The 23,615-nt window shown below is 43.2% G+C and overlaps 2 protein-coding genes across 2 annotated transcripts in view; both read right to left on the reverse strand.

Moving 5' to 3' along the window:
* SDAD1 (SDA1 domain containing 1) overlaps positions 1–17,093 on the reverse strand; it is a 33,954-nt gene extending 16,861 nt beyond the window's left edge. The window contains exons 1-11 of the mRNA XM_019534254.1: positions 16,921–17,093; positions 15,431–15,535; positions 14,406–14,504; positions 13,817–13,927; positions 12,008–12,079; positions 11,811–11,911; positions 10,311–10,368; positions 9,577–9,651; positions 5,153–5,254; positions 4,334–4,403; positions 3,550–3,653 (exon numbers count right to left, since the gene is read on the reverse strand). Of these exons, the coding sequence (XP_019389799.1) occupies positions 3,550–3,653; positions 4,334–4,403; positions 5,153–5,254; positions 9,577–9,651; positions 10,311–10,368; positions 11,811–11,911; positions 12,008–12,079; positions 13,817–13,927; positions 14,406–14,504; positions 15,431–15,535; positions 16,921–17,010 (987 nt within the window). The 5' untranslated portion in view covers positions 17,011–17,093. The remainder of the gene's footprint in view (positions 1–3,549; positions 3,654–4,333; positions 4,404–5,152; positions 5,255–9,576; positions 9,652–10,310; positions 10,369–11,810; positions 11,912–12,007; positions 12,080–13,816; positions 13,928–14,405; positions 14,505–15,430; positions 15,536–16,920) is intronic.
* Positions 17,094–18,885: 1,792 nt separating this feature from the next.
* LOC109309481 (C-X-C motif chemokine 11-6-like) lies at positions 18,886–21,905 on the reverse strand. The gene is made up of 4 exons (XM_019534258.1): positions 21,779–21,905; positions 20,965–21,070; positions 20,573–20,662; positions 18,886–19,325 (listed from the first exon to the last, which is right to left on the reverse strand). Exons 1-4 carry the CDS (start codon positions 21,837–21,839, stop codon positions 19,283–19,285), a joined length of 300 nt encoding a protein of 99 aa, XP_019389803.1. The 5' UTR covers positions 21,840–21,905; the 3' UTR covers positions 18,886–19,282.
* Positions 21,906–23,615: the final 1,710 nt, after the last annotated feature.

Here is a 23,615-nt window from a genome sequence, read left to right on the forward strand (position 1 = left end):
GTCTTTAGCCTGGAAAAGCGCAGGCTCAGGGGTGACCTGATGGCCACCTATAAGTTTATCAGGGGTGACCACCAGTATCTGGGGGAACTTTTGTTCACGAGAGTGCCCCAAGTGATGATGAGATTGAATGGCCATAAACTACTACAAGACTGTTTCAGGCTGGACATAAGGAAGAATTTCTTTACTGTCCGAACCCCCAGGGTCTGGAATAGCCTGCCATAGGAGGTGGTTCAAGCACCTACACTGAACAGCTTTAAGAAAAATTTGGATGCTTGTCTTGCTGGGATCCTATGACCCTAGCTGACCTCCTGCTTTCACGTGGGTGGCTGGACTCGATCTTCTGAGGTTCCTTCCAGCCCTAGTGTCTATGAAATCTATGAACTGGGCTTATTTAGCCGCAGAACAGAAGACTGAGGGGGGGTTGATAGCAGCCCTGAACTACCTGAAGGGGGTTCCAAAGAGGATGGAGCTGGACTGTTCTCAGTGGTGACAGATGACAGAACAAGGAGCAGTGGTCTCAAGTTGCAACAAGGGACAGCTGGATATTAGGAAAAGCCCTCTCAGTAGGATAGTTGTGAAGCACTGGAATGGGTTACCTAGAGAGGTGGCGGAATCTCCATCCTGGGTGGTTTTTAAGGCCCAGCTTGACAAAGCCCTGGCTGGAATAATTTAGTTGGGGATGGTCCTGGTTTGAGCAGGGGGTTGGACTAGATGACCTCCTATGGTCCCTTCCAACCCTAATTTTCTGATTCTATGGCTTGGGAGTGAGGGGTAACAGCATGGGCAAGGGCAGGGCAGTAGCATATTAGGGCTGCTCAGTGCCACAATGCAGCAGGCGAGACAGCCACAGCTGGACCTAAGTCCTGGTCATCCAAGGGAGCAGGGTGAGCTTCAATTTTCCATGATAAAAAAAACCCCAAACCAAATGCCAAAATATGTCAAGCATTTAAAATTTATTATAATGACTTGAGGCACTGGTAGGCTTCCAAATTGCTTTAAAATTATAAATAAATCAATAAAACATTGTGTTCAACTAATAGCTATATATAGTGGCATTTCATTTTAACCATGGAAAAATGAGGATTTTATAGGGTTTAAAATCAGAGAATTTGGGATTTTTAAACCATGATCCCCGTTTATCATACCTCAAGCTGAGGGAAAAAAAAACAAGAAATGATGAGCCTGAGAGGTAGTTCCTTTAAAAAAGTAGGCTCCAATTCTAATTTCATTCAAATAATTGGAAAAAACACACAGTCTAGATTGAGGCAATTGATCAAGCGTCTCTAAATTGTCCCACGTTACCATCAGAAACACCTGTCTCAGTCCCAAAATGGAAGAGTCATCTTAGGCATGAGAGAATAGTTTATTCTCTCTGACCACTCACATCTCTTCTCCAACAAGACTGCTGAACAAAAGAGTGGGCTTCTTTATGAAATGGACATTTGCCTGCTAGGATATGAACTGACTATACCCAAACATTTCTCTTCAATATTTAAAAATTAGAATTTCAGATCCTCTACTTGTTAAAAAAAAAAAAAAATCAGGTGATTCGCTTTTCTCCTAAAGAAGTCCAGAACAGGAGCCAGCAATGGAGTGACCAAGGCAGTACACATTTTCCCCCTCATGCACACAGTATTATCCAAATACCTCAAGTGGTGCCAAATTTATGGTAGAGGTGCACCGACAGAGATTTTTTGGGCCAATACTGATGACCAATTTTTAACAAGCCACATTGGTTGATACTGATCCGATTGTCGATATGTGGCCAGGCAGCTTGGAGAGGAGCGTCCAGCTGGTAAGTCTGTTGTGGGGGAAGAGGCAAGGGGGCAGGCAGATGGAGGCCTCCGTGGTAAGGGATGGAGAGGAACTGGGGCAGGAGCAGGTGCTGCACAGCCGGGGCAGGGCACAAGACAGAGCCATGGCTTGTCCACTGGGTGCGGGTGGCTCCCACCACTATTTATACCCCAGGAGGGCATGGGGGGGCACATGCCCCCCGATCTGTGTGCAGGGTGAGGGCAGGCTGCCATTGGTACTGAGTTCTTCACAGTACAGGGCCTGGGTCAGGGCCGCGCTTGGGGCAGGTGGCAGCAGTGCTGCTATGGGGGGGCTATGGTGAATTTTGGAGTAGCTGCAGCTCCCTCGTACCTCCTTCTCTGAACACTACCGCCACCCACCCCAAACACAGCCCAGCCCAGCCCTTCCCCAGCCCACCCTCACCCTGCACACAGATCTGGGGGGCACACATGCCCTGTGCCCTCCTGAGGTACATGCAGCAGTGGGAGCTGTGCTCCCCAGACAAACCGTAGCTCTGTCCCGTGCTCTGCCCCAGCTGTACAGCACCTGGCCCTGCCCCAGGCCCACTCCCTCTCTCACTGTGGGGCCTCAATCTGCACCCCTCCGCAACGCTCCTTCCCTCCCCACATAACAGACATACGAGGTGGACGCTGCTCTCCAAGTTGCTAGGCTGCACTCTTGGCTGCCTGTGTGCTGTGCTGTGGCTGGTCGCATGCACATGGCATTTACTAGCAACCTTACTGGCCACATCACCTAAAAAATGCTGATTGCTGATAATGTCAATTTTCCTTATATTGGTGCTGATATGATATGGCACCGACGTATTGGTGCACCTCTAATTTGTAAGCCTTCAGCACGTGCTACAAGGGCATCTTTCCTCCTAGGCCTGAAGGGGAAAAGGTGAAATTAGACGACACTGATGACTATGTGTGTCTATTACACCGTGGTTTTTATTTGTGTTGTTGTTAGCAGGCAGTTGCCAGTTTGTGATGAAAGGTATTTCTAAGAGATAGCCAAGGTCACCCAGCTTGTGGAACAGACACTTCTTTGGGGCACCACTATAAAGAGAACACTAGCCTACAATACAACTGCTGCTATGCTGCTGGCTCTCTCAACACAAGGCTGCTTACATGAAATGAATGAACAAAGAACTAAGTCCACAAGCAACAAAAATGAGGCCAAACCAATGATTAAGGCTTATGATATTTACATAAGACTAGGTTTGAACGCTTGTCTCCATGGATGGAATTCCTTTACATCAGAGGTGTCAAAAATGCAGCCCATGGGCCACATCCAGCCCACAGAGCCCCATCATCTGGCCCCCAGTGCTGCCACTGAGTCGAGATGACCCAGTGCCATGAGGTGCCTGCATGCGATGTTCTGGGGCAGATGCTACATGCAGTTTGGTCCCAGACTGGCTGGAGTGGATGCTGTATGTGTCCTCGACCAGGTCCACATGGGCATCACACGCAGTACAATCCCAGACTGACCAGACCAAATGCTGCATATCCTGGATACATTCTGCAGGGCAGTGGAGGGTGGGGGTAAGGGAATGGGTCCATGGGACCACTGCCACGCACCATTCATCCAACCCATGGACCAACCCTGCACCACTCATCCAGCCCACAGAACTAGATGAGTTTGACACTCCTGCTCTACATGAACCCACAGTGCTCTCTTGGCTGCATTAAGACTTTCAGGTCCAATCTGGACATAGAAACCTAGAATCCCATTGGAATTAATATAAATTTGTACCTCATGTATTCCGACTAATCTAGATATAAGGCCCATGAGCATCATCTTCACTTCAAATCTTTCCTTAGAGCTCTCTAGCTGCTTTAGCAGTTTCTCTGCAAAGTCTGAAAGAAACATGAAAAACTCAGAGGTAAGTAATAATGTTGGGGATTGAAGGACCACCAAGTACAATGTATCTCATTCCCAGGCCCCTAGAGATTCTGTAGAATAAACAGCCCCAAAGAATTAGGTAGTCAACTGCTCTTTTGATTTTCTAAAGTTTGGGTGGGTCCTCATACAAAACATGAACTGGATACCACACCAGAATGGCAAGAACAAAAATTACTAAAAAATGCCTGAAACTGGGGCAAGAAAGGCTACCAACAAATGAGGTAAATGTATTTTCTGAGGGACGGTGTGGAGGTTGACAGCTGCACAGCCCAGGGGGCTGGGGGGAACAGAACAATGCATGCTGGGATGCTGCATGGCAGTATGGAGTCTTCTATTGAAGAAGTAAGCATATAAGCATTCATTTCTTTGTACCAGCTCTATTGGAGGCCAATTCTACTTTGGTCAGAGGAGGAAGAAGTACAGGATCCACATTTTTGGTCTGGCTGAAACTGGTTGAACACTTGTACCCTTTGAGTTTCTACTGGTGGAAATGTGATTCCACTGGTCGAAATTCAATGCTTGTATGCTCCCATCACAAAGTTTGCCTGAACATCAGGACCTGGGATTTAACACAAGTATTAACATTTCCAAGGCAAATATAGCTTGAGAGAACTTACTTGGATATTGGGCTTACCTTGGGGATCATGGATCAAATGAATAGCAGAGAAGTTGAACACCTCTGGCTTTTTCTTCTTCTTGTGTTTCTATTGGGCATGAAAAGGATATTTTTCTTTACCATGGAAGATTTGCAGGTGAGTTAATTTCAGAAAAAGCTGCCATTTCACTTAACCTCCCTGGAACAGGAAAACCTTATCCATATTTTAACCTTTCTTAAGAAATAAGGCTTTCAGCTCTAGGAGTCCTTTTAAAGACAGAACAAATAGCATACCTAAAGCCCTGCTCAAATTCTTAACACACACACAATAGAGATCGTAATTCTCAACACACCACTTGGATTTGTGGAGCAGTAATTCAGATAAATGGACAAAATTCTGCATTATTACAGTATATCCCAAGGATGGAGGTCAGTCCAGGCAGAATCCACCCACAATCTAAGTTGGATGAGCCAGTTTTAAATGAGTGGCTTTCCAGGTAACTGTCTGCTCTGACAGCAAAGTGAGTTTCATCTTAAAAACATGATGAAGGGCAGCCATTCTAAAAATGGACAGAAGGAAGGAATACAACTCCCAGGCTTGAAGGGCTCACATGAGTAAATGAATGGAGATGAAAACTTGACACAGATTAATGGTCTCAAAAAAGGATAATGGCATGTTGTCCAGAGAAGCCCGATTCAATTGCTCACTTCATTCTTAATCTGAGCATCATTCAATTCATAATCATCTTTAGAAGTGTGGAGTTTTTCCCTTCTTCAAGCCACTGCTAGTAACTTTATGTTTAGATTCTGCTATTAATGGACCTTTCAGCATCACTCTGTCACTGGAGATTCCCTTACCTTTAAAACCCTCATGGCTTTCTCTAACCGCTTCTTGTGTTTGGTGGTCTTTTTTCCTGTTGCGTATCTCACCATGAGGTCTCTGGCCGTGGGCCCATCGTCCTTCAGAATGTAGTATCAGGAAAGAATGATTTAAATAAATGAGGCTTCACATCAGAAATCACATGAGATATGCATGAATGTTAGGGTTGTGCACCATGTTTTTAGAAATGCAAAGCTATCTTGTACAATCTCTTCCTCCTCAAAAACTCTACATGTAACCAGACAGACACTGACATTCAAAATTGTGAGGTTAATGAAACTAAATGCATACACACCACAGGGATTACAAATAGGTAACAGTAGAGCAACAAAAGGAAAACATCAGATACAGTATTAATCCTAATTATGCAACAATAGCATATTCCTCAAAAATAACCAGGTCACAAGTGACACATCTTAAGAGAATCTGGATAAATACCAAATATGCTGACAACTGGTACTCTAAAGGAAAAATATTTCAGAGGATTTGTTCAAAAGAGAAGGTTTAAGCATTTAGGCACTGGTCTGACCTTCATTACTTCAACATCCATGCACATAGTGAGTTTATCCTCATAACGTATGGTAGGGGCATGCTAGCTTTGCGAAATGGCTATGTTTCGATTCGGTTTTGGATTTGGATGTTTCAGAGGGACGGCGATTTGTTTTGGTGTTTTGGATTGCTGCTCCGTTTCAATGCGGACGACTCCGTTTTGGAGTTTCAATGCTGTTTCGGTAATTCGGCCATAGGCTATAATGGAGAATCACTAAAATCCCTCCAACTTTGTAATTTCTTGCCTGATTCAGATGATAATGGCAGAGATGGTAGCCCCTGCTGAGGGCATGAAGCCTGCCAAGTTTAAAGGAGACAGGTGCAGGGATTTCTGTGAAACTGCACCTCAAACTGTTCAAAGCAAAACTCGTATCACTTGCTAGCAGCGGTAGCATGCTGTCATCCTGCACACAGATCCAGGAGCCCATGCCCCCCAGGAGGGCTGTGCCAGACTCCTCCTAGAGGATGTGGGCCCCCGGATCTGCGTGCAGGATGACAGCAGGCTGCCGCTGTGAGCTGGAGCTAGCGCCAGCATTGGGTTCTTGCCAGTGTTCAGCGTGGGCTGCACCGAGCAGACTTGGGTGCTGGCAGTGGCCCCAGCTGGCAGCATGCTGTCATCCCACACGCAGATCCAGGGGCCCAGAGGGTGTGGGCTGTGGGGCTGTGCCAAGCTTCTCCCGGGGGGTGCGGGCCCCTGGATCTGCATGCAGGATGACAGCAGGCTGCCATCCCTCCCCCAGAGCACTGGGATTGGCAGGAACCTCGGGGACAGATTGCAGACACTGGCCAGCTACAGATGTCAACATCAGAACGGTCCTCCCTCTCCACCGCCCCTTAGTTCGTTTCCCCGCAAGCTCTGCTCTGAAACTCCGAAATTTTCTGAAACATTCTGGATGGTTTCATTTAGGTTCGGAGATGTTTTGGAGCCTTCCGTTTTGTTTTGGATTTGGAGTTTTGGGCACCAAAACAGGCCAAAACACCTCCAAAACAAAACGGCTGTCAAAGTTTCACACAGCCCTACTATTCTCCTCATTTCAGGCAGGTGGCCCTAAACCATAGAGATGAGTGCTTTGTCCAGTCACAGGGGAAAAACATGGCAAAGCCAGAAAGGTAACCCTGACTCCCTGTGTCCCGGTCCAGTGCCTTCTCTCAAGTCCATATGAAGCCTTTGGTCATTTCTTACTTTAAACTATCAGACAACTTGATCCTCAGTCTCTGAATCTCTACTCAAGATAAAGGAGTGACATATTTTGTCCACGTACAACTACAAGATAGCCCTAAAGCACCACACAGTTTTTTGAAAAATACAGGTTTCCCTCGCTTTATGCTGTACATGCGCTCCTGGAAAACAGCACATAACTCAAATTTGCATAAAGGGAATTTTACAGTGTCATAAATAGGGATACGTTCTAAGACCTCGACTGTTCTAACCCCCAGACCCATTTCTATCACTTTTACAAGACAATTTTGGTACCCTGCACCAGCAGGCAGTATACACAAGCCAACGGCACCATCATAATGGAGACAGAAACTACAGAAACACGAGTCACAGACAATGAGCGAGGAGCACAGATCCACACAGGAGACTATTTTGGTGCATGTCATTCCCACAATGCACTGCACAAAGCAGCTGACTGGGCCCTCACCGCACTGACAGCATAAGAGTGAATTTATCTTGCATATAACCCATTTTTGGTATAAAAAAGGTCATTGCATAAGAGCAAATTTGCACACACACAACCCACAAAGTGAGGGAAACCTGTAAATGTTTAATTTGTTTGCTCCTGTATGGATATACTAGATGCAGTGACATTAAATTTGAATGAAACGGACTTTGAGTTCTAGTGGTTTGCTTCCACTTAAGAGTGGAATACAGGGGACGGAAGAAAAAACTTACAGCAAATCAGGTACAAAGCACTAGAATTCTAAGTAATTTATTTGCTCATCTACATACGTTCGTCTACTGATGGAAAAGCTACCACATGCCTTATCCACATTCTTATTTTTATGTATATAAATAACATGCCCTATACACAGTTATGATGCACAGACATACAATATGTGATTTCAGTCTCATCATTCCAGGATTACTTCTCCACAGGAATTTGTTAGAACAAACCAACTCACCAATATTTACCATGAAAAACCTCTAGTTCCAATCTTAATGGTTAATATCATCCCAGAGGTGAGAGAGGTGTTTAGAAATGAAGCTGAAGACCCTAAAGAGGAAGCAACTGCAAAAAGCTTTAAATTCTCTTTCAATTTAAAGCTCTGACTACTCCACAGAGTTATTTATAGTAACGCCAAGTAAGAGTTGAATAGTTTGGGGATTGTGCAGCATATGTTTCTGACCCAGTGGGCACACAGTCATTACATCTTGCAGAAAGAGATAGGGATGTTTCCACCATGTGCTAAATAACAATGGTCACAGTTGGCATGAAGATGCTAGAAATTTGCTTATACTCTGTCAAGTGCCACTGAAAGAATGTGGTTCTGTTTACCACCTCTCAAACACTTCATATGAAGTTTACTAGATTTAAATATAAAGGTATTTTTGGAATGCCCAGCCATGCAAACTCTACAAGCCAAGCTGCCTTCCATCTGACTCGCACATAATCAATCATATAGATTCTGCAACTGGGACTCAACAATTCTGCCAATCACACAAAGGGCAAAACAGAATTAAGTTTACTTTGCAATTGCTGTGTTGGCAAGAGTGCTAGCAAAAGAGAACAGTGACTTAATCTGTTACTAAGGCCCCTGGCAAATACATTTGAGATGTGATTAACCAGTTAATCATGTCTTAGGTAGTAACCCAGCCACACATTAATGCAATTAATGGTACAATAAAGCAAGGACTAAATCACACAGTTATTACACAAAATATGCAGAATAACTTTATGGCTGGTTCCCATCATGCCTTAAATTGCACGTGGCCAGGCCAATCATTTGATTGCGGTTCCCAGCCAAGGCTAGTGGCTGATCAAGGCTCCCACCCTCAGGGGTGCATCAGAATCCCTGACACTGATGCATTTCCAAGTTTGGGACTAGGGATCACCTGACTGGTTTCCTACTTGCTGGTGCAGGGGGAGCCCAGGATCATTATCCCAAACTCTCCCTGCACCACCAATATGGAGCAATTGGGATCTAATCTCTACTTATGCTTCTTGTAATACATGGGTATCACGGCAGGAGGTGCGATTGGTGGGACTGTGCATCAGATCATATGGTGCCTTTAACTGAATGTCTGCCAGACACCTGAAGTAAGCTTCTCTGACTAAGCAAGCACACAACCCACCTGCTAAGTAATTACATAAATGTTAGTGTCACTTTGGCAATGAGAAATGCTTTAGTGCTGGTTGCAGTAACATGGCAAGAAAGGATCAGAATTTTCCCCACTCCTATAACAGCAGTGCCTAAAAGTAAGAGCAGCAGTCAGCTCCCCAGCAAGTGGGAAACTGAGAAAAACGGGGGAAGAGAGGACAAGGGAAGCCCTAAGAACATATGCTTAAATAGGCTGAATGCATGCATGTGCTAAAGATTTTCCAACTTATTTTTAAAGAGGAAAACATTTTAATATGTTATGAGCCACAATATGATCTTTTGGCCACCGATCTCGCTGTGATCAGAGGACAGTGTTCTCGAGGCATGACACTATCTTTACCTTTTTCGCTGGGAAGTGAATCTAGCAATAATGCTTGGTGGGTAAGAAAGCCCACAAACAAAACAGACAAATGGACCAGGGTGGAGGTGAGGAGGGGAGTGACTCATGAATGGAAGAGAGAAAGCAATGCAGTAAAATATAGGAGCAGAATGAGAAAGCAACAGCAGAGTTACCTCCCTGTGGACTCACCTCAGACTCTGAGTCACTATCTAGTTTCTCATCTTCATCCTTCCCGAGAAAGAATTTCAAACCAGCAACTAATATCTGAAAAACAGGGCAAGTTTAGAGGGAGGCAAATATCCCATGCTAGGTCACACTGAGAAACACTAGTTGCTTATGAAACAGCGGCATACCTATGGTCCAAGTACAGCTGGATTTTTACAACTCTCTAGCAGGCCTGTAACACTGACTCAATTGAAGATGCAAAGCCTAATTTGTGGCACCATTGGTGCAGTTTTAGTTTTACTGCTCTGGACCATTAGGGATTCCATAATAGCTTGGGCAGTCAAGCTCCTAGGCTCAAAACTAGAGTTTCATCTGTCTATACACGTTGTTTTATGGAACAGTCAATGAACCTTCATCATGGAATGGGTCAATCTCAGTCAACTATGAGCATCTTAGAATGGCCATCACTGCAGTACCTAGGTACAGCGCTGTTTTGGGGAGTGTATATGCAGAAGGCCTCAGATACACCCAAATCATAGACAGAATACTATTTTCACCATTCAGGGGCTTGCTTCACAACCAAGAATCACATCCTATTTCTCCACCTCTGTGATAAAGCTGTGCTGTGATAGTGCTATTTGGACACCTAAATAAGTGAAACTTGTGAGCAAAGAGCACTCAGAAAAGGAACTTACATCCATATCAGGGAGACAGTTTGAGCAAAATATACCGTGATTTCAGATCAGTTTCTCTCTCACCTTTGTGACTTTGGAGAAGCAGGCAGTTGTGATGACGTTTACAGTTTTGGCATCATTCCTAGAACAAACCATGAACATCTTCATGATTTATGGGAATAAAATGTGGCCATTTTTCAAATATTCTTAAGAACATGATTTAAACATGAGACATGCTTAAACTACATGAAAAGTCAATTTACTGGAATTAAACTGAATAGTATGGGCTACATTTGAGATATGATTAACCAAGTACTATGGGTTAAATAGCACTGAAAAGCACCACTTTTTGGCTTCTGAAACCAGTGAAGTTGTCAAACGATAGAAGGCACAAACATTACAACTATTAAAAAACTGCCTGTTATGATGAAACATTGAGAATTTAAAAAATTCTCAATGAAAGTGGTTGATAGAAACTAAGGGCCAGATTCTACTCCATGCACTAGGAGCCTAAGTGAACTTAGGTATCTAACAGAATCCTCTTCCACTCTGCTCCAGTGCCCTAAAAGTCCATTAATGTCCACAGGCGAAACACTTATGTGCCACTCCATTATCTTAGCCTTCCTCCTGCTTTATGTGATGTGGGCATGAGAAGGATTTGCAACCTTTTTAAACTAAGTTTTTTCCATGGATTAGAGCAGGGCAAAATAGGACAGGTGCCTAGTAGGTGGAATATGTTCTGGCTCTAAATCTGTAAAGCTTATATAAATAGTGGTCCCTGGAGTGAACTTCAGTCTGCTTCAAATATGCTCCTCGGAGTGAGTTTGTCAATTATATTTTAGGTTTCCCCTGATTTTACTCTGTTGTAATATTTCTTTCCTCAGGATTTTACTAAGAGCTTTATTATGCTGCTGTTCTAGTGCTACCAACTCAAGTGTAACTATATAGGATTTATCTGCCTGTACAACAGATACTGCAAAGTATAGTGTATTTGCTGCTAATCTACAATTTTCAGAAGATCCTGACAGGACTTTGCCAATGCCGCTCTACTTGTGTAGAATTCACATTTATACCCGTTTCTGCTGGTATCAATAGCTGGAGCATAGAACAGTTTGTCAGACCAAGTTTGATTTGGGGAGTTTTTATTCACACACACACACAGTTGAACAGCACCCTTAAAAGGATCTCACAAACCCTTGGCTGAGAATGAACAGGTAAGACTCCTCATCTCATCATACCCATGCAAAGCTTATTTCACCACTTGGAAGCCAGCCATATTTAGATTTTTATCACTCACCACAGCACAGCTATATTCATGATTTATTAATGATATTCTCAAAAAAGCATGAATACAAGGAATGTACTTATACATTGTTTGAAGTAAAGTGTCTATGATCCTTCTTGAGCAGCATCTCTTACATGTCCTCTTTCTGTCCTTCTAGATTTTTTTGGGAAACAGCAGCCCACTAAGATAAATATGCTCAATATTATGCTCCCCATTGTACCGTTCTATACAACTGAAATTGCTATGTTCGACATGGGCTATTCCAGTGTAACCAGGAATCTGTTTGGGTTTAAACTCACCATATATTCCTTTTGTACAGTTCAGTCATCACATCCAGAGATATCTTGGCTGCTGTGGGATTGCTGTCTCTCAGCATAGTGTACATGAAGTTCTGCAGCACCTTAAGAACAAATTGGGGAAACATCTTTTTAAGTTAATTTTTTCACAGTATATAAAAGGGTTCATCTGAAATGAGCATGAAAGCCAGTATACTTACTGTATTCACTTTATTGTTTTTGTGTTTAGCGTTTATATTCTTGATGTCCGTTACAATGTGAGTATACAGAGTCTGTAAGCAAAAAGGGAATAACCATAAAGTAGTATGTGAATATGAAATATCTGCATCTGGGAGACCACAATGTTAATTCTCTATAGCCTGGTAAGTACTATAAGACAAGAGACCTAATAATTTTTGCTCTATTAAAAACCAGTGGTGGGGGTAGGGGGAGGGATGTACTTAATTTTATACATGGCATGATGCCCACTGACTTCAAGGGGGATATTTAAGCATTTAAGTATTCAAGTCTTAAGAGAATGGAGGCTACGTGGAACTGAAAAATATAAAATGAAGTTGCAATAAAAAGTTCTTCTTAAAATTGATACCTCTTCTGCAAATTAAGATAAATTTTGATGATCTGTTGTAATAAGTTCGGTTTCAGTTGATCTGCTTTTTCTCCAAAAAACAGGCATTTAACATGTTTAATAGTTAGTAGCCCTTTTTCATTCATAACTCAAAACTTCAAGTTTATCTACCACACCTGAACAGAAAAGGCATCATAAGATAAGACTGCCTGTCTTATCAATTCCAGAACTTTTTTCATAAGTTATTAAGAACTTTTTAACTTATACTCAAGGCGTTTCCATATGCCACTGTCCCCCCACCCCCGTAATCAGATGCAATTTTTTTCTTAAATAAACGTGAATACATTTATTTGTTGCTTAGCTAAGAGCATAGCACATTTCCATTAAATCAACCTCATTCAAGCCCAAGCAGAGTTATAATCATTTGGGCACAATGAAGTCAATGAGACTTGCACAACTACTTCCAGGGACCAATACATTACCCTCAATAAAAAAAAACAAAACCAAGTATTCTATGCAAACACTGTCTCATGCTACTCTATCTCACATTTCACATCTTGAAAACTGACCCTCTTGTATTATGTAAAATTTCCCTCACTGGAAGTTCTCAAGAAGAGGCTGATCAGGTATCTGACTGGGATGGTTTAGGACAGGGGTGTCAAAATCATCCAGCCAAATTCATGGTTCTACTCCCCCAGCATACCTGATCTGGCAAGTGATCCAGCTGATCTGGGTTGTGTGCTGTGTGTAGCTCAGGTACTAGACTGGATGGAGCGGGCACCGTATGCGGGATGCTTCTCAGGGCAGGCGCTACAGGTGGTGCAGTCTGGCCAGGATGGCTGCTGCATACAAAACAGATGTTGCTACCCAGCCAGACTGTGATGCCTGCCCAACAACTTGAGAATCGGCACTGCATGTAGCATGGGTCCCAGTCCAGCTGAAGCAACTGCCAGATCAGGTATGCTGGGGGAGGAGAAGGAGTCTGCAGATAGCGAGGTTCTGCAGGCCAGATTGGGCCCATGGGCCCAATGTTTAAAAAAAGTAGGTCCCTCATCTATACAGGAGGTTTGACTAGATGGCTTTCAAGTCTCTGCCAAACCTATTATTTTAACTAAAGTGTCCATCTTCACAATACCGGCCAGAAGCACATCAGGCTGCCAAAGCTCAAAAGGAAGAACAGTACTATAAATCTCCCACATTAAATTAGATGCTTAAACAAACAGTTCCATGTTTATGTTTTCTAATGAAGTGCAGTATGTAAGGATCAAAGTGTGTCATCTTCAGTGCCTAAGCAAGCAGAATGAAAGTAAATGTACATATTTAGCTAACAGGAAAATAAAAACAGGTCTCTCATACTGGTTCATTACTTGCCCTTTTTTCTTATGAAGCAGGAAAAACACTAAGGGCACAAGAACAGGAAAACATTTCTTATTTTACGTCTCACTTTCCGCAGAAGTTTATCATGGCAGCGCAGTAGTTCAAAGAAGAGTTCCAGAAGACTTGTAGGGTTTATTAGATTCTTGTTTCGTAATAAAATCAAAGCTTTGCAAAATGTCTGCAAGACAGAGGCAACAATAAGAAATACAATTCCAATAATCTCCAAAATGTAAACATAATAATTTCTTATGCATCTCTAAAAGCAAATCACTAGTCTTGCTGAGACACGTGTGCACACTTAACTTTACACTTTCAAAATAAGTAGTTCCATGGAAGTGTGTACATAAATCTTCTCACTATGGAGGGAGGAGGGAACCCCACGATGGACTACTGAAGCTGACAGTTACCATCTGTATAGCAGCACTAAAATCCAGAGTACCACTTCTCTATCAACTAGAACATATCTGCCTTGATTTCTGGCTGCTCAGTCTGAGACATCTTAAAGGGACCCGATTTTCAGAGAGCTGGACACTAGAAGATGGTTACACCCAAAATTAATAGTACTTTTGCAAAATATTTTGGATTACACTTAAAATAAAAAAGCCTTGACAGAATGTCTTCAAGGACCCTATCAGTTCTATAAATATCAGACTTACCATTCGAAGATCTGCATCCAAGATTGTGTGGTGGTAGGAAAGCAGCTCTTTCAGTTGCTGTGGAAAGTCCGTAAGATACTCTGGGTAGCAGTGGCCTACCTGTTTTTAAAAAAAGACTTTACTGAAGTCTCTATCATAAACAGTAGCTATATAATGATGATATAAAAGTACAAACTATTCGAAGTCATCTGGTAAAACCTTTACCCTAAATAAGATCATTATCAACTGAATACAAATAGCTCAAACAACAAGAAATAGAGGGCAACTAATTTTGTTTTATTTTCATTTCCGCTCCTTAATGTTGTTTCTTTGGGGTACTAATTAAAATGCTGAAATTTTAAAAGGGGTAAATATGCTATTTAAAAATTGCACCACATATTTGACAGACAGACTTACTTACATTCCAGTTAACAGACTACAATGTTCCTACTGCATTTCTCACAGATGTGTTGTTTTTCAAATGGGACATTTTGGGAAATAGTAAAGCTAAACGGTCCATGTTTTTCAAATAAGGCCCTAAACAGCCTCAGCCCGACTTACCTAAAAGACCATCTTCCTTATACCTCGTTGCAATGCCTCACATGAGCTGGGAGCAACCTCTTGCAAGTACCATCAGTACCCCAAGTCCACTCTGAGGAAATGCATGGGAGGCCATTCTCACCAGTTACTCCTCAGCTCTGGAACTCTCTCCCTAGAGGCCTGCCAGATCCTGAGCCTGGACATCTTTTAGAAGCACCACAGTACCTTCCTGTTTGGGCAAGCACTTGGCAAACAAAGCTAGACTGAGGTATTGTTTAGGAGGACTTGATTTTACATGGATATTCTAGTTCCCTTTTAAGTTGTTTTGTTCTCGTCACACTCTTGTTTTGTAAGTTATTCTGCCCTCTTATTGTGAGCCACCCAGAGCTTTTGTTGGGAAGGGCAGCATCGTTATTTTCTTTATTTATTTATCTTATCCAGGGTAAAGGTTCTGGAGGTCTCTTTTAATAATCTAATACGTTTTTTCCAGGATTACTGCATCTTACCTGTGCCAAAAACATCACCAATTCAGCCAGCTCCTTATTGGGCTTATTGGGTTGAAGTTTGAAAATCTCCACATTGGACTGGTAGTGATGATACTGCTGAAGAAACTAAAAATGACAGCATTTCACTGTTAGCTGCCATTACTCCAAAAGACAGATTCTCAAATAGCAAAACAGATTTGAGGCCCCCATATCTCACTGTCTGAAAACAGAGCAAAACTCCCCAGGTTTCAGTGGTATAGGATCCTATGCTTAGGGCACTATTACAGGCAAAAAAGGAAATGGCTACAGTAAACATTTATAGTGAATGACTTCCCTCCTGTGAAAATAGGCATCTTTTGATAACTACCCAATGCCAGTTTAAGATCTGATCTACATGACATGGCAGGACTCCCTTACAGCAATATTATTATTTTGGATACTGCTTCTTGAAAATGTTCTTTAGACAATCAAGACAGCTCTGCAGCTCAACATCTAGCCATAGAGGAGATAGGAAATCAAGGAAACACTTTTAGACCTACTTGCCACATTTACTCTGCAGTGGTTCTTAACCTTTTTAGCTTCAAGGCATCGCTGAGAAAATACCAGCAATTTGTTTTAATTAATTTTTGGCTAATAAAGAGCGAAAGCAAGAGCGAGCAAGCACAATTCTGTTGCAAAAAATTCAGAAAACCCACAAAAGGTCTAAGAACGTTAAAAATAACGTATTCCTATTTGAAACCTCTGGTTTTATGCTGCAAGTCGTGTTTGGACCCCTAACAAGTGCTAACATTGCATAGCACTTTGCATCGCCCATTCAGAGGCTCTCTCTGGCTTAATGCCAGAGATCAAATACAGCTGCCTCACCCAAATTTTGGTATTAAACACAACTATTGCATTAAAGCAGTCCTTACATTCAGTCATGCTGTCCAGTAAGCACACTGCAGTATGTAGGCCAGCAGAGCAACCCTCTTTAACACCAAAAGTATTAAATGACTGAAGGAATGTAGTAGCTGTTAAAGCTCAGGGAGACCATCTCAAAGTGAAAAATGAAAAAAGACAGATGCCATCTGGATACAGTTATCTCCTCTACAATGGCAGTAGGTCTTCACCAAAAATCCCTTATTTTTACTCTAACATGTCACTGAGGACCACAGAAAAAAAGTACCGCATGTTTCAGCTTGGATGTGAACTAGTCGAGGTGGAGAGAAGCGACTTGTTTTCAGTGAGGCACTCCACCATAAAATCCTTCCTGTTTATTCACTAAATAACTTTTCTGCAAAAGAATAACTGTTCTACTGTAAAGACCCAACCGGGGGGGGGGGGGCTCGGGCTCTCAAGTCATCCCCAGCCTTGGGGAAGCAGGAGACGGGACAAGATATACGTTATATTGCTTGCGTTTAAAACACAAAGACCACAACAAATGCCCGTTGCGTCTCCCTTATCCGCCAGGGCAGCCAGGAAGGGGGTGATACGAGCCCGCGGTGCGGCGCCGAGCACCCGCTCTCTCTCACCTCCTCAGTATAGGCAGTCGGGTCCCGCTTGATCAGGTTCTGCAGCTGTGGCAAATTACTGGGAAGTTTGTTGCCGTGGCGGCCAGACATGGTAGCAGGACAAGGCACGCTGCTGCCCGCCGGTTCCACGAGTCAGAGCCCCGCCCAGCGCAACCACGTGGGCGTCCCCCGGGCGCCGCCATCTTGGCTTGACAAGTACGGGAGCTGCGCTGGGACAAGCTTGCTCCAGAAGCAACCCCTGGGTGTAGGCTTGGTATCTGGGTTATGAATGCGGAGTGGAGCGCTCAGGCAGAGGGCTGGGCAGGTGCGTTAGCACCAGCGACTGTGTTTAGTGGGATGTGCATAACATAGCTTAGCACTTAGCTGTGTGCAGACTCCAATCTATAAATAGGAATTCAAGGCCAAGAAGACGGGCTTTGCTCTACGCTGGTTAAGTTTTCTGGGTGGATGTGCTTGGGTCACAAAGCTGGGATGCAGCAGGGTCTACAAGGCCTCCCCTGTGCTGTCAGTTCAGTGCAGCTCAACCTGAGGGTCTGCAGGAGTCAGGCCTGGGGTATCCTCCTTGAGGTGCCTCAGTTGTGCCAGGCATCCAGGTTGTAGCGGTATTGGCCTAGAGCAAGGGTGGACAAAATGCGGCTCGGGGTCCAGATGCAGCCAGCCAGGCCATTCTGTCCAGCCTGTGGGGCCCCTAAAATTTTTAGAAAATTAATATTAATCTGCCCTGGGCTGCCTGTCATGTGGCCCTTGATGGCTTGTGAAAACTCAATAAGCGGCCCTCTGCCTGAAATAATTGCCTGCCCTTGGTCTAGAGGAAAAGGCAGTGGTGACGCATAGGAGGTGCATGGAGGTGCGCATGCACCCCTGATCAGGCATGCTAGCTGTTTAAGCAATGGGCAGGTAGGAGTGCCGATGCCTCCCCTGCAAGTGCCAGCAGATCACTGCAGCCATTCCCAGAAGTGGCCACAGCCACTCCTGGAGCAGCTGCAGTGATCAGCCACCACAATCAACTGGGCAGTGAGATCTGCTGCTGGGGACACCCCTTCCCCCCCGGTAACCAGACTGGTCGCAGAGGGCCACATGCCCCACCGACTAAGGAGGCACCAGTCAACCATGAGAAAAGGCAATCAGGACTTATAATAAAGATGATATGTTTGATTAAACCAACAAGATTTTTACAAGAAAATGTCTTTCAGGCACAAACACCCTTTATCAGGCATTGGAGAAACGAGTGTAGAACTTCTCCTGGGTAGAAATGAAAGTTCATATTTCATAGGATTTCACAGAGGAGTCACTAGATGGAAAACTCCTTTGAGCAATCAGTTCATAGCTGGTATGAAGCCTCTCACCTCCTGTGAGGATCTGTGATGATGCAAATTACCTTGAAACAAAGGCAGGAGCAGGATCTCAGGTGGTCATAGTTGCTTCCTGCCTGGGAACATGAAGATCCCATTTTAAAAAAAAAATTGGCTAAAATTCAGTATCTTCCATGTGTCAGGTATCCAGGTTGTAGCTGTATCTGTCTAGAGGAGAAGGCAATCAGGACTCGTAGTAGAGATGATAAATTTTATTAGACCAACAAGATTTTTGCAAAATCACTTTCCTTCCCTGCTTCACCAGACCCAGACTAATTCACCTTTGATTAAGCTATGATACCTATTTCCTCCTGCAGATATGTCACTGGGGAGAGAGGAAAGAGAATAGATGTGTGGGAGGTGCCAGATACCTCCTGCATCTTGAAAGCCATCTTTGAGATTCAGTGGATTGGAAATTGGTCCAAACTGTTCTAGGTAATTAGAATCTGCCTGTGGTTGGGGTTTTAAGGGTTGTATTTCTATCATTAGAAACGGATTGAAAGATTATTCATATGAATTCTCAAATCCAGTTACTAATAACATACTGTACTAGAAAAAGGAATGAAATTTTGGCCAACACAGTACAGAGGAAAAACAATGCAAGCATCTGTCATAGTTTTCAGTGCTTTTAATTCACTTTTACTGATCTGGATTTACAAGGAGAATGAAGTAGCACAGAGTATTAGTGAAGGCAATTCAATTCCACCAGTGTTTTATACTGCTTTTTAATAGACAGTCATGTACATTAAAAATAAAGTTTGCATGTAGGTTAAACACAGAGCATTGTTGCTTTGATATGATAAGATGTGTATAATGTTATTAAGAAAGCCTATGGACAAGTTTTTCACTTACCTCTTAATTACAATTGCATGTAACATTATATAGATTAAAATGAATCAAGATGCGTATTTAATAATTAAGGCAACTAATTTTAAAATAAAGATTGCTTTGGGAAGTATGTGGCAAATTAACTGAAACCTTCCAACAGTGCTAGTCCATCGGCATGTCTCTCACTGAAGAATTGCCCACTTATTGGGAAGTTTTTCTAGGAACCTGTCAAAATAAACACAGCAGGAAACTTATTGTTGGAGTACCATCTATTTCTTCCATGGTTTCTTCTATACTTTTCCCTTTCCTGTAACCAGCTCTACACAGTTTCACTCCACCGCATTCTCTCCAGATTTATTCTAGTAAAATCAAAACCAGGGCCAATGCAATAATTTCTTGTTTTGCAGAGAAGTAGTAAATATGCTAATAACCAGATTCTGTCCCTGTGACCCAGATTAGTAATTTATTCTGTGACTAGTCAAAAGTGTTACTCCAAAGATGCAAGTGTGGTGCTTATTAACAGCATTCCTGTATAACCTGTGACACATCTGGTCATCCTCAATGAATTGCTGAAAAACAAATGGGCAATACAGGGTAAAGCAAATATTCCTTAGTTCAGCAAAACAAAGTTCAGTGCTGAGACTGAGATCATCAACACACTATTTGAGCTAATTTGGTTTTCCTTGCAGCTCTGAAACAAAGCCAGACATTTGACCCACTTTCCTGTGAGAAGCACCATGCAGATATGAAATGAGGTATTCCGTGTTCTCCAGATCCCTATGACTGGGCTCCAGGCACTATGATACAGTGGATCAATTACAATGAACAATTAATGCGAAGCAATAAACTCTGAAGCAGCTGAAGCCAGAATAAACTGCTCCCAGATGCAGCATCTATATGTGCTCCCAGGACAGCAGCAATTTGAGCAAGGGCAGTGTAAGGAGTATAGGGAGTCAGCCCTGGGCTCTGGGTAGTGCCGGTGGGCAGTGGAGGGGCTGCCTGGGGCACAAGAGTGCAGAACCTGCAAAGCTGTATGGCTAGTTAGCAGGCAGGAGACTGGCCTCCAGCTGGCTGGGCTGACTGGGCACAATTTATGCCTGCAGTCACCAGCAACGTGTGCGTTTCACCACAGTTAGTTACTCTGCCATAATATAGTATTGTCAGGGACAGTACTAATTTATGGTGGAGTTAATTAATTTACTGTGCCCCAATACCAGCACACGTGTAGATGGTGATGCTTTATTGCGGATCTAATTAGTCTAATCCTCAGTAAAGTGCATGTGTAGATGCATCCTATGGGGTAAAAAACAGGTTCTGCAGATTCTGTGAGCAGTGGTTTAGCCATAAACTAGCCAAGAACAATGATCTTTGGCAAAAAAAAAAAAATCTATTGAGCCTGGAAAGGGATCTTATTTATACCTTATTGATACACAGAAGCAGAATATTTCCTTTTTCCCTTAAGTCAGTCCTACCTTTTCTTGATGAGGTTCTGCACAATCTTCTTCACCAACTTGGAATCAGGGTTCAGACATTTTTGCAGTCCAGAGCCCTTCAGTGTAGCACTGAAAGAAAAAAAAATAGACTTAATTCTCCCTACTCATTCAAAGAGAAGGTCACCATCATCTTTGTATCTATGCTTAGCTTTTGATCAGCAGAGTCTGATCCTGTGGTGACTTGAGTGTTCAGTGGATTACCAGAGTGCATTAGCAAGGAACATAAATAGACAAACTGTGATAAACTCTATCTACCCTATGTATCTATAGTGTATACCTTGTACAGCAGAATGCCAGTATTTTCCCAAACCCCACATTTTCTGCCATTACAACAAGTAGACTGTGGAGGGAGCCATGGCATCCTTACTCACATGATCTCGATGTTTTCACAGGATGGACTCTTAGGGTACATATCTAGTTTTTGTAAAAATTTGAGGTGAACAAAGTCAGAACCTTTAGTTGTGCACAGGCATCGTCCTAAAAGAAACAGGCCCAAGATAGAGAGATCAGAAGCATATCATCCCACTGAGGTTAGAGCACAAAATATAATTTAGGGTGTAAGAAAAGAGATGAAAAAGCTCTGCCTCACTCTGAGCCAACATAAAATGTATTTAGCATTGTTCCCTTACACCTTAGCACAGTGCCACATTAAAAACAGCTGTCTTCTGCCTTGTTCCTGTTGTTGGTTTGCACTAAGCCCTTCTAGACCACTTTTTTGGGGAGATGATGGCCACCCCTGTGTTGTCAGGCTGGTCTGAAAGTCCCATTGGTGTAGGGATGGGAGTGAATGAGAAAAGCAGCAGGTAGGGTAACTGTTATTGCTTCCCAAGAAGCCACTGAAAGCCTGGGAGACACCCTGCTGACTTCAGTGTGCTGTGGAACCCAGGACTTAAAACGGGATGGACACAAAGGTGATGGTCTGCAGCTACTTCCATGCCCCTTCAATACAGGGCCAGGCCTGGGCAGAAATCCATACCTGCCTGCACCTTGCATTCAAGCTGCCCATCTTGAAAGTCACAGTACAAGCAATGTGAACCAGAGTGGTGAGCAGCAGCACAACACAACCACTCCTTGGCTTTTTGCCACTTGTGCATTCCAAGCACACATCTTCTACAGAGCTTTGCCAAGTTATCACATTGAGTTTTATGACTCAAACAGAGTCTATTCTGTACCTCTCCCTCTTACCTTGGATTTCACCAGCGAGCAGCAGCACAGAGCAGAGGACAACAGCAAAGGTTTTGTCCATGGCAACGAGAACAAAGGTTCCTCAGTATTGTTCTTGAACATGTGAGTGAAGCTGGAAAGTGGCTATGGGAAAATCTTTCCCAGTGTATATTTATACTCTAAAATCTTTTCGGTCCTTAGTGCTGATTGGTCTGAGTTATTGCCTTGACAGCTAAAATTATCTGGGACTATACAGTTTCTGGGAAAGTCCTGATCATCACCAGACCTGAGGAATTCTTTTGTATGTTTTGATTGTTCCCTTTTCATTGAAATGGCTCTTTTCTCATAAGGCTATGTTTTACTTTCAGTGCACTGAAAGAATCAAGTAGCCAGCACTAATACATATAAGGAGCTGCTCTGCTTTGGGGACTTCACAGAAGAAACTTAAACGGGGAATTCTGGAAGTCAAAGTATATAACTATAGTTGTGAGGGAAGGAGGTAGGAAGTGGAGGTGTGTTCTCTCAAATGTGCATACTCAAGGTTCCCTGCTTCCTATGTGTCTCCCAGGAATTTTGCTCAGAAACATGGATCAAAATTTTATGTATAAATTGCATATGACAGCATATTTAGTCTTTGTCTTCATGTTTAAAACCCAAGAGCTGTCCCATCTTACTAGTAAGCTCTCAGGACTTCTTTGTTCACCAAGACAGCATTTGTGTTTGCTTAGGTTCTCTCCTCTCCTCTGCTGGATCCATCTGTCAGTGTGAGACTCCCACAGAGCCATGGGGAAGAGGGTATTACAATAAATGAAGTAAGTTAACAATAAATGCCAAGGACCAATGCCAAGTTTGAAGTAACTTCTAGCTTCTTTGAAACAGAAAATTGGATTTCAAGATGTACATCTAAGTGTTAATTTCTTTTAGCATAAAAATAACAATGGAAAATCCAACTTCTGGTAGTCCAGAAGTATTAGATGCAGCTCAGGCTTCATTCTGGGAAGTAGTCTACTGAATAGGTGTATCACTTCCAAATGTCAGTCTGAGATATGTTTGGTGCTTCAGCACTTTATCATCACCCAGAGATTACAGTAGCAGAGGCACCAACCAGTTGTAACCTATGTGATGTATAATGTAATGCATTGTATGCACTGGAAATGTGAGATGAATGTGTAACAGAAGGAAGCAGCCCTGAGGAGTCCTGTTGGCTGTGACCCTGGACTACAAATCTCAGAGGCACTGGGAAGCAGGAAGAGGAAGTGATGAGCAATCATGCAGAGTTCTCTTGCTGTGATGCTGGACTACAAATCCTGGAGAACTTGGGGAAGCAGGAAAAGGAAGCGAACACACAGTCCAGGCTGACTACATGCTAGGGAGCCCAGGTTGGATGGAGAGAGGAGAACTGAGAATGAATGGAGCGAGAGGCAAGCCCCTGCACCACACAGATGAACCATAGATTGATTGCATGTGGCTCCTGACCTAGAGACCTATACAGAGTGACTCTGGACTAAAGGAGGGTTCTTAGGAAAACCTCCAGAGGTGGGGGAAGGAGCTTTATGTGCTGAATATATGCATTCCAGTGGTAATGACTTGGACCTGTTTACTTGACCTTTAACCGAATGTTGTTATACTGCGAATGCCTATTTACCTGTATTTGTCCTTCCTCTTTGGCTTGTTGGTCTATGACCCTAATCCCTAGCACTTTCTATATAAAAGTGAGAAGACCCCTTGTTGGTTGTAGTGATCATGCCTGACATTGCAGGGGTTTGTTACACTGTTGGAAATGACACTTAAAGACTCACCTGCTATATTTGCATTGAACAGCTCTGCAGAGCCAGATGGGGGAATCAACTTCTAACTC

This window comes from Crocodylus porosus, unplaced genomic scaffold, assembly GCF_001723895.1.
Source record: "Crocodylus porosus isolate Cpor-Errol unplaced genomic scaffold, CroPor_comp1, whole genome shotgun sequence".
Classification (NCBI taxonomy): domain Eukaryota; kingdom Metazoa; phylum Chordata; order Crocodylia; family Crocodylidae; genus Crocodylus; species Crocodylus porosus.

Bases quoted from the DNA above. Each gene is read 5' to 3' on its own strand.
- LOC109309481 (XM_019534258.1), bottom strand. From the start codon at position 21,839: ATGGACAAAACCTTTGCTGTTGTCCTCTGCTCTGTGCTGCTGCTCGCT. The intron at 20,663-20,964 runs GTGAGTAAGGAT...TTTTTCTTTCAG, and splicing joins TGTGAAAACATCGAGATCAT to TGCTACACTGAAGGGCTCTG. The intron at 19,326-20,572 runs GTAGGACTGACT...TTATTTTGACAG, and splicing joins CAGAACCTCATCAAGAAAAG to GTTCCTAGAAAAACTTCCCA.